The following is an 11175-nucleotide window of genomic DNA, read 5'->3' as shown; positions in this document are numbered from 1 at the left end:
CCCAGAACAGAGAGGGAGATCAGCACCCCCGTACTAATCAGTCCTGGAGCCTCAGCTACGGCTGTGGCCCCTGTCTAAAACGCACCTATTTTAAGCATATGGCTGGTTTGACTTAAGATACCTGGATTACCTTTCTGCCTGCAGTTAAACATATATTAAAGCTGAGTGGTTTTGGCCTGGGTCATGGCCCTCAACACCTTGTGGGTTTGCATTCGCTGTGGGTGGTGGGCAGTCTGGGGCGCACTGGACATCCGGGAACCTGACAGAGCTATCATCACAAAGCTCCTTTAAATGCTACAACCTGTTTAATCCCTAGACTTATAAATGCAAAGCTCCATCTCTAGTTACTATTGCTGAGAATCAGCCAGTCCCCTGCTCTGCATGAGATATGTTTTGAATGATAGCATTTGTCTTTAATAAATGGTCGCTCAATAAACCGCCTCCTATGGGAAACCTGGGGTTTCTAAGTCAAACCTGATGTTTCCATTTCATTATAGAGCATTTGCTCTAGGATGAATACCAACTCATCCTGTGTTTAATATCAGAGGTGTGCAGCGCTTTTGTATTACAATTTATGAAATTCATATAGTTGAATTTAATCTGTTTCAGATCCCACAGCTGTATCTGTATCTGTATCAGCTTGACCTGGAATAGGGATGTTCTTTTGCCAGAATCAACGACACCACTAATGTTCAGAAGGGATAAGGACCAATGCTCCTTGCACTGCTGTAGAAAGCTGCACTGAAAAGTCTGTCTGTAGTGTTTAAATGCATTGTCTAAATGTTTGCCTGGGAATACCTTCTGAAATACTTTGTTTTTAAAGCCAAATATGTCTGGTCTTGTCTCTAAAAAAGGCTCTGAGATACATGAACAGTTTTCACATGGCTTATACAAGCATCTGTGCATGTCACATTCATGCTCTGTCAAATTAACCAAGAAACCAATGAGATAATCTGTCCCATGAGAACCACCTTGTGTATATCTCCTAGGGCTTGAAGAGGGAAGCTGAATTCTGCTTCCACTCCTTGATAATTTTTGCAGAAATGCCTTTTCTGAGTCAATCTGAAGATCCCTCAAATAACCTTAAAATGCTTTTTTTTTTTTTTTTTTTTTTTTTTAAGAAAGTAGATGAAGGGACACGTATATTTGCCTCAGTGTTGGAGGAAAAAGAAAAGGTGTTCTATGATGTTGTGTAAAGTCATAAACTAACGAGAAGAAATGCTTATTTTAGCTGTTATTCCTCAGCAGGGGAAAGTTGTGAGCAGGGACTTCTTTAACATGGTTATTCATAGGGCTGGCTCATTTCCCAAGCCCTTGATCAGAACCTATAGTGTAGACGTTCATTGCAAATGCCTTTGGGGATGAGGAAAAAAAAGACTGACCCATTTGAGTTCCATCTGTGGGAGTTTATAATTGTTCTCCTTATAATTGCCAACAGACAATGTGAATTGCAATTAGCTAATTGCTTGCTAACTTTCCGTTCTAATAATAGTCTTGTTCCAGAGTTATACAAGCTTGAAGGCTGCTGCTGTTCCCTTGCAACTGGCAATAATAAATAATACCATATTTTCTCCGCATTGCCCTTTCTTCCAAGTTTCATCCCCATGCAAATTACTCCAGCATGTACTAATCCCTGACGGGATGGCAGAGGCATCAACAATGTTATTTGTAGGTCATTGCACTGGGAGTGTTCAGCACTTGCATGATGATGTGGCACCAGGAAGCTCAGCTCTGTGCTCCTTGGTCCCTTCCATGGGCCAGATGCCCCTGGCCCTGTAGCAGGGCTCAGCTGTGGGACCAACTGCTCCGCATTTGGCAAATCCACTGTCCTGTCAATGTGTGTTTGCTTTGAGCAGCTCTCTTCCCTTTCCTCTACAGCATCAGATGTGGTCCTGGCCCCTACAGTGACATGTTTTATCACCAGTAGCTTCAAAAATGTCAGCACAGACTGAGCCTGGAGCTCTGGGAAGAGGCATTGGAGCAGCAGGGCTGCATGCGGGACACTCCTGAGTCCCATGCAGGGAGGGATAGGACCGTGGGGCTGCAGCCAGTGCCGTGCAGAGCCTGAGGGCTCCCCCAGCGCCAGTGCTGGGCTGGGGACACAGGCTCCTTCCAGGAAGGAGAGCTTCCTGCACCCCTTCCAGGCTGCCTTGTCTCGGTTACTGCTCTGCAAACGCAGCTGAGCGCGGAGTGAAGCTCAGCTCCTCACCCAGTGAGGTCAAGGCAAGCCAGTGAAATGAGCAACAGCATTCCCTGGCGCTCGAGAAACTACTGAACGTGGACCTGCCAGCACACTGACGTCTCTGGAGCATTACAGACTAATCTTATTAAACTCGACCAAAAAGCCTTTTAGAGTTGGGGGAGACACGTCCAGCCAAAGCTGCTCTGGATTATTCCCCTAGCGCGCCTGGGCTTTTTCCAGCTCCCGGACTCCTTGCTGCACAACCGCTGCCGCTGTCCCGTGTTTGGGCAGGGAGCTCCAGGCTGTCGCGTCTGCACTGGAAATGGAGCTGGGTGACACGGGCCGGGTGCGGGGACCCGGCCTGCCTCTCTGCACCCCTGCTGCACCATCAGCAATGCGAGTGGCAGCGGCCTTGGCTGCGGAACCGCTTTGGCTGTGCCCCAGGTGCCCCAGACGCGCCAGCCACAGGCTCTGCTGGACTCCCGAATTATTTCAGATGCTTTTTCCTTTGTGCACAAATGTCTGGACTTTTCCATTCCTTCTCCCACACCCCCTCCCCATTTCTGACATCTGACTCATGGACATATTAAGCTTAAAAGCACTCCCTGGGCAAGCAACAAGAATGTGTCCCCCGCCGACTCCACAGCGTCATCTGCCTCTTTTCCACTTGCACAACCTGTTCCTGCCCTCTTTGCCAGGGTTTTGGTCAACAGCACCTCTGATTTGTATTTTAACATGAGGGGAGTTATATGTAGTTGCAATGTCCAGTGTCCATTGAGAAACGGTCAGAAAAGTGTCTCTTCTTTCAAGGTTTCTTGTGTTTCAAGGCCCCTTGAGAGTGAAAGGCATCTCAGAAAAGCAGGTAGGACCCCTTGCACACAACATACACGGGCTTCATTCTTCAGATGAAGAGCAAAATCTGCCACTGATGCAGGCAGGAGAAAGGGTCTGACCAACTGCTTTTGTGATCATTTCTAGCTTTGGACTGTGTAAATCAAGGAATGTCTTGCAGTTAAGTCAGTCCCTGATTTTCTATTCCTCTTTTGCCATCAACCCACTTTTTTTTAGCCATTTCAGAAATGAGTGATGGTATTTGACTTCACAGATGTCCAGAGCAATAAAAACTGTAGTATTTATTCCAGAACCAGGATTCCTGCTCTACCAAAACAAAATCTCTCTTTCATTTCCAAAACAGGGTGCAGCGTTCTCTGCAGGGGAAAGCAAAAAAAACCCTGACTGCTGTTTTCCTCCCTCCCGCAGCCTCAGGTATGGGAAGCAGAATTTGTTGCTTTTCAGTCAAGTAGCAGGGCACAATAAACTGGAGGACTTCAGCCAAGGGAGCAGCGTTGCTGCCTTCTGCTTTGGCTTCCTCTGCCGATGTTTTTTTCTCTAGCGCTGGTTGATGGATTTCAGGCTGAGGAGCAGAAGGGAGCAAAGCGGATAAGGCTGTGACAAATTCCACACGGTGCCAAGGGTGGAAGTGATGCAGAGCAGCTGGCGGGAAGCGCCCCGTGTAGTGGCCCCCGGTGCTCTGTAGTCAAGAGGAGAGGTGCAGAGAGGAGGGTTAGCACTGGGGCAGGGCAGAGCAGGTGCCATGACAGCCAGGGAAGAGCAAGGTCCTCATCAGAGAATCCCAAGGTCCTAAGGAGAGTGAGCACCCAAGGGCAGCACCCAAAGACACCCTGTGCTGTGAGCGTCACCTGAATTACTCCCAGCAGTTACTGCCAGGACAGTCTTCAAAATGGGGCTGTGATGTTTGAGCAGCTTGGAAGCATCTCGTGCGCTAAAGAGAAGGCTCCAGCCTCGCTTCGCGCAGAGCCCCTGGCTGCCAAGAGGCTGTTGGCTGCACACAAACACTCTCTAAGCTGAGTGCACCAAATGTTTCCTCTCCACCTAGCACAGTTGTCTGGGGCTCCTTAGGAACAAAACTGCCACTTGTAGTTTTTAATAAAGTTCTTTGCAAACAGTTCAAGCCTTGTGGGAGACAGGGAAGGAGCAGTATTTATAGGAGCAGGAGGAGATCACTTGCTTTTATATGATTTGAAAAGATTGACAGTCTGCAAAGGCTCTCGAGTTCATTCCTCATGTAGCACGAGGGCTAGAGAACTGGGACTTGACAGTCTTCCCTCTGTCTTACTCAGGTCCTTGAGACCACCCAGACCGCATGGAGACAGCGCAGGGTGCCATCCTGCATCGGGAGAAGGAGGCACCGCGCAGGACGGAGCAGCCGCATGGCCAGAGCTCGCTTGGCTGCCAATGCCAAGGTACCTACGCAGGGTCTGTCCGTCCTGCCTGCATGAACAGGCAGAGGAGAGGGGGCTGGCGGGGACACAAAGCTCCAGAGCAGACCTGGCCCAAAGGCATTTACTTATTGCAGAACCCCAGGCTGCAGGTGGCACAAAATGTGGCATGAGAGGTTAGGCAGAGACGCTTGCTTCCCTCGCGGGCTCGCCATCGTCCAAGTAACACCCAGCCCGTCACCTCTTCTCTCCGTGCTCTATAGCCAGGAAATGACAGCCCAGTGCTGGGTGCAACTGCGATCCTGAGGGCAGTCACAACTTCAAAGAAAGCCATTGAGCATCGTAAGCCATGGAAGAGAAAGGTTTTATGCTCTTTATGATGTTGTGTTCATGGTCATCTCCAATTTGGGTCCCAAAGGCTGTAATAGAGTTAAAACATTGTGTTTTGAGGAGTAGTGGCTTTTCAGAAGACTGTGATCAGCCTTATTATTCAAATGACATTGCAAAATGCAATTTTTGCTCTGACTGAGAATGAATGGGGAACTTGAACAGAATGGCTAATCATAAAAGTTCCTGGACATCTGGAAAGGATTAGGTGGGAAGGTGCCTGGGACAAGGGGTTCAGGCAAGTTCAAGAGACACCTACTGTAGATTTGTTTCCACAGAAGGAGGGAGGAGGAGAGAAAGGGTTGAGGGGAAAAGCAGGAAGAGAGGATTGAAATACACCCTACACAGGACTGGCAGATAAGGCAAGTGAGATGAGAGGCGGCTTCATTCTGCTGTGGTGGGGAGCTGCTGAACAGTTCACCGTAGAGGTTCTGTGGGAATAGAAAGGACTGGATGTAGCAAAATGGGATAAACCACGGTGTCAAAAAGCTGGCTAAATAACTTTTGTGCCCGTCTTTGCAAGGCCAGACAATGGGCCCTGTGCTGAGCACTTCTACATCGTAGAAGAGCAAATCCCTGCTTCTCGCCCAGATGTGTTCCCATTCAACTCACATCTATAGGATTATCAGATTTAGCTCCCCTTGGAGCTCGCCAGCAACTCAACAGGGCAAATGCTGTGATGAAGTCAAGAGTGCCACAAAAACATTAAAGCACAGGCAGCCGAAAGCTAGGCATGAGAGCTACACATTCAATTAATGTAGAGGGGAGAATGTTTGTTTTATTTCTGAGTGGATAAGCACTCAAGCAGCCTCGGGGGCCCTGCATAATCACAAAGGAGTTCTGCTTCAGGCCAAGATGAAAGTCTCAGAGAATAAGCATGAAAACCACATGGGCTTGTGAAACTCATGCTTGGTTTATTTAATGATTCACACAGCTTTTTATCATGTATTTCTGCCTCCAACTAAACTTTAAGCTGAAATTCAGGTGCCAATTTCTTTAGTCTTTCACTAAATTAGGATGCTTGTAGTAAATTCAGCTCCTGAAATCTGTTTGAGGTTTATGACCTTGCACTGGACAAAGCTTTGGTGTTTTTTCAAGTCTGGAGTTCTGAGTCCGTATATTTTGGTTCCAGTATGTCGCTGGGCAAAGCTCTTGAAAATGTGGGATATACAAAGACATTCAGATACTAAATTTTACTACTGGCTACAGAGCCTGGAAGTTATAATACATGCTAGTTTTTCACTATCAATAATGGTGGCAAGCTGGCCAGACTCTGGAGAAGGCAGCCAGAGGGCACAACCATACCCAATTGCAGAACAGAAGAAAAGGGTGATGCAAATGTGTCAAAAATAAAATTTCCCATTTCAGGTCCTTACTTCCAAAGCGGAACTGCACAGAGACACCATCCACTAAAAGTTGACTTTTATCCTACGTGAAGAAACAAACTAGTCAGATAGAAGTCAGATGTCTTCTATAAATGTTTGCGAGTATTTAAATTTAGTAACTGATTTTAGTTTGTGTTTTCCCTATAAGTGAAGAATGATCATTTTCAAATTAAACTAGCAGGAGGTAAAGCTGAAAATCAAAGCACAGGCTTTGTGTTTCCTGAGAATTTCACTTTAACAAGGTAGCTCCAGCTGCTTACTTCGTTTTATTGCATTCCTAAAAGACAGATCTCCACGCAAGAACACTTTAAAAGCTTCACTCCAAAAAGAAAGGCACACGGAATTATTTTTACAGATAGGTGAATTTTATCAGCTGGCCTCAGAGCTGCCCCTGATGCCACTGCCCCCTCAGGCATCGCAGGGACTGGAATCCACAGCTCCTAGTCCCGGGCTCCCCGGCTGCCCCAGGTGAGACACAAGGGAAGCCCAGAGTCCAGAGACGCCAGCTGGGAAGTGCCACAAAATGATATTGTCACTAACTGTGGGTGTCTGATGGGGCAGTGCAGACCCCCAAACCTTCCGAGGAGACTCCCTTCTCCCCAGATTGCTCCTGGGTGAAAAGCCTGCAAGTGACGGCGCCAACCAAGCCATGTCCTCGCGGCAGAACTTCTGAACTTGCAGCAATGCTCCAGAGACGCTGGCTGAATCGAATCTCACACACATGAGACATGATATTCTTGTTAACAACTGGGATCTTGGCAGCATTCCGGGGCTGTAACATACAGATCTTGAAATGGAACAAACCCACAGTTGTATCCAATTAAAGCCCTCTGGCAAGGAGGTTCTCTCGTGCCCTTCCCATCACTGCAAACAAACGCCAACGACGGCATGTCCCATCAGCCATCAACAGCACGGAGTGATTAATCTCACCAAAAAGTCAACGAGCTCCCTCTTTACCCCAGTTCAGTAGGAGTTCAGAGTCAGGTCATGGCTACTTATAATCCAGAAAGCTCCCTTAGCACTTTTAAAAGATCAGGCAGGAATCAGAGGGGAAACCTTCCAGCCAGAGGCAGAAAGGCCACAACTGAACTGTTCTGAGGAGCTTCCAAAATCCCAGACTGTTGTTAGGAAGCTCGGAAAGACCAAGAATGAACTGTAATATTTTGTACATCTCTAAGTGCAGGGATAAGGTAAATGGCAAAGAAGAAGCAGGAGTATATATTTAAAATATATCATTTCAGAGCATCATTTGGGACATCCACACTCTTTTTTTCTTGTCACAGAAACCACCACCTCAAGCAGACTTAAAAACATCCCTCAAAGCTGATCTAGAGCAATGGGTTATGCTGAGCTGCAAAGGAGCTTCTGATGTAGGGAGGACTGGCGCGCCGCATCGGCCAGGTCAGAGTACTAGCAGCGCTCGGTGCTCATGGAATCTGGTCCCAATCCTGTCCCGTGTGTCCCAGGGCAGCTTTGCTACGGATGTGCCCTGGAGGAGGGGCTCGATGGTGCGTGTGTCACTGAGCATGATGCTGCGTCCATGAGCGCCACGAGCAGTGGTTTTCCCGTTCTATGACGAAACCTTGAGGCCTGATGGAGGGTGATAACCCAAATTTACTCAACATCTTTATCCACTTTCTGCCACGCACAAAGAATACAAGACCATGCAGCTGTTCCTTATTAGTCTGTCCATCCTCCCCATCCCTCAAACACCAGATTGGTGCTGGCCACTTGTTGCCAAATGACATTTTCAGAAACCAGCCGTACGCGCTGTACGGGGGAAACACACACGTTTGCCATTAGCTGCCCTGCTTCCTCTGTGCACATTCCCGGCTCCTTCTTGTTGCACTAGCTCGTGGATGGTGCTGCAGGAGATGGGCATGATACAGATATCAAGACCCAGGAGAAGAGAGCAGGCCAAAATCATCCCTTTCTACGCTCGAGAGTGACGCTATGTGCCAGGGGTGTATTAGTTGCAAGGTAAGTGAACAGACCTCAGGAAAAAGGCTGGATTTACACTGTCACTATACAGTAGAGAGGTTTGGCATTCCCTGTCTTCATTTAGCAACACAGGATTTAGCCAAAGGCCCAAACAAAGCAAAGGCACTAAATTCAGAATATAGCAAAGTGCCTGCCTTATAATGAACTGCAACAGGGATGCAACCCACTGCACCAGAAACAAACGGAGCCAGTGACATCACGGGTGAGAAAGAGCGTGCTCGAGGGATGGGAAATGCTTTGCATGGGAAGTGTCAGCACTGAGACTGCAGCACAAACATTTGCTAAAGAACAGCCTTCTTGGCTGCTCTCCAAACTGGGATCCTCACCGCATCATCAGCTTTATCTTAAACTGCAGCAGTAGGACTTCATTTCTCACTTCCCTTGGAAGGGGATGGCTGAGAAAGGAGCTCGCAGTTGCATCGAGCACTCACCATGCTCCACAGGGGATGCTCTCGACAGGAGCTGCCTGTGGAGGCCCAAAGGCCTCTCAGGGCAGGCGGGAGGGCAGGAGCAACACCCAGAACACTGAGGAAGCTACTCATGGCCCCAGAGAGGTGTCACCAACCACCAAAGAGCTGCACCAGCCCTTGCCCAGCATCTGCTGCAAGTAGCTGCCTTGCTTCCCTCCTGGCTAGTGCCTTTCCTCTGACAAACCCACCAGCGGTGACACTCTGAAGCTGCACGAAGGCCAGCAGGGTGAAGTTATTTTACTTCATACTGGGACCTGCCCATGCAGCATCATCCACAGAGATCAGCTGGGGAGCCCTGGCCGCACCAGCCCAGCTCAAGATTCACCAACCTGGTGGTTCTCCACAGCCTGAGCAGTGCCCTCGAGCACTCAAATTCATTCTTCACCTTTGAGACTTTTGTATCGTGCTTGCAATCTTTTGCATTTCCCGACTACACAACTTGCTTTCCTTGCCAACAGGTTAAAAACTAGATGACATGTGGAAATAATGACCTGAGAGAAATGTTGCCCTGCCCCCCAGAGGAAGGTGAAGGCCTTACATTTATCTTTCTACACGAGGATGTTTGATAACTGTTATGACAGCACTTAAAAGCCTCTTCTATGCAATATCAAAGTGCAAGATGTGAGGAAAAAATCTTGCTGTCCAAGAACTGAATGTCCAAAAGGAGACAGAGGAGACCCAAAACTTTATTTGAACAAAGGGACAGTCCACCGGGCATATCCCTGTGGGGTCTCTCAGGTTGCCAGGGGACGCAGCCCCCCTTTTATCCTAATCTCCTGGCTGCGGTAGCCCTCTCCTTTTCCCTGTTGGCCAAGGGACACAGGAGTTACAACCTGCCCGGCCCATCGACACCCAGCTCGCTGCCTCCCCTCACATGTTCGCACCTCAGGTCACTTGATTCCTTTGTGACCCCCTCACTCCAGGTTCCCCGCAGTCTCTCCCCCTACTCCTGGCTCCACTCAGTCTCCCACCTGTCTGGATTTCTTTGTCCTGCTCATTAAAGATCTGCTCTGTGTATTCTGCTCAAACCCAAACTTCTCATGTGTATATTCCACACAAAGACACTGTATTACATGTATTTATTTATTTGCAGGATCTCCTGCAAAAAAACACTATTAGGACTGTTTATTCACAACTTAATGAATCTCAACAATTCTTTCAGTATACAAAATATTCAGTGCACAAAAGAGAAAGGCCGGTGTCCATAGATGAAGGTGATGACTCTTCCTGCTGTCTTTGGACACTGAGTTAAGTCCATTTCCATTTCAAAATGGAACAGCCCAAGCTTTTCCCAGGCCAACTATCCTTCCAAAAGGCATATGGAAGGCTTGCTCAGCTCATTCTGCTCTTCAAGGATGGCTCAGAAAAGTCACATACCAGGCACCTACAGGATTCAATCCACATCAGCACATCCCGTTCTCCCTTGGAGCCTGGTTAGCAGCACAGGGATCACTGATTGTCGAGAAAAAGCGAGATCTTAAGCAGCGTATCTGAAAGAAAAGAACAGTGCACTTTATTTGTAGTTTATATGCACTAAAATGCAACTTATTTCTAAAAACCCTAAAAGATAGGTTATTTGTCACACCATGTAAATAGAGCTGCTTGTTCTGAGCACGGACATCGCTCACACAGACCGTGCTCAAGGCCTCCCTTGAAGAGGCTGGTGCCCGCACGGGCGCTACCTTGCACGACGTGGGGCTTATGGCGCTCCAGGATGCACTCCCAGGCCTGTGGCAGGGCCTCCATGGTGTCCAGGTCATCGCAACTGATGCGCTGCAGTAGCAGGCTGCTCTCCAGGTACCTTGGGCCCGGTAAGGAAGCATATGGGGGTGAGAGGGCTGACACAGGGGACACCCTTATCCTGTGGACACACTTACACCAAGGACACCGTGACCCTGGGGACACCCTGATCCTAGGGACACCGTGACACTGGGGAATCTGTGATACAGGGGGACTCTGTGATGCTGAGAATACCCTGACCCTGGGGACACCATCACACAGGGGGACACCATGACCCTACAGATAGCCTGATCCTGGGGACACTGTGACACTGGGGACATCATCACATAGGGGGACACCTTGACTCAGAGGACACTATGATACTGAGGACACCATGACACTTAGGATACCCTGACCCTGAGGGATATTGCGACCCTAGGGATGTGATTTTGGGGATACCCTGACCCTGGGGACACCGTGACCTCAGGGATACCCTGACCCCGGGGACACCATGACTGTGGGGACACCGTGACTACAGGCTGCACCGCCAACTGCTGTGCTGTGAGGATACAGCAGCCTGTAGTGCCGCTCCACGTCGTGCAGACCCTCGAGCGCCTCGGCCAGCGCAGGGCAGCGCGGCCCGCGTCGCAGTGCCACCGCCAGCCCCAGCTCGCCGGCGCGCTCCTCGTAGAGTCGCAGTGCGGCGCCCACGGCGGAGCCCACGGCGTCGCGCACGGCGCGCAGCTCCGCCCTGCGCGCGGCACGGCACGCGTGGGGCGCACGGCTCGGCA

At 49.2% G+C, this 11175-nt stretch overlaps 1 protein-coding gene across 1 annotated transcript in view; it reads right to left on the bottom strand.

Annotated features, from left to right (window-relative positions):
- Positions 1-9769: 9769 nt before the first annotated feature.
- The window catches only part of CUNH1orf109 (chromosome unknown C1orf109 homolog), a 1912-nt gene continuing 506 nt past the window's right edge, over positions 9770-11175 (bottom strand). Inside the window, exons 2-4 of the mRNA XM_026043358.1 lie at positions 10956-11135; positions 10348-10466; positions 9770-10155 (exon numbers count right to left, since the gene is read on the bottom strand). Coding sequence (XP_025899143.1) covers positions 10115-10155; positions 10348-10466; positions 10956-11135 — 340 coding nt within the window. The 3' untranslated portion in view covers positions 9770-10114. The remainder of the gene's footprint in view (positions 10156-10347; positions 10467-10955; positions 11136-11175) is intronic.

Source organism: Nothoprocta perdicaria, unplaced genomic scaffold (genome assembly GCF_003342845.1).
Source record: "Nothoprocta perdicaria isolate Ctin4 unplaced genomic scaffold, notPer1 scaffold_33, whole genome shotgun sequence".
In the NCBI taxonomy this organism is placed as follows: Eukaryota; Metazoa; Chordata; class Aves; order Tinamiformes; family Tinamidae; genus Nothoprocta; species Nothoprocta perdicaria.
Note: the sequence above shows the minus strand (reverse complement) of the source record. Positions and strands in the feature narration are given on the sequence as shown.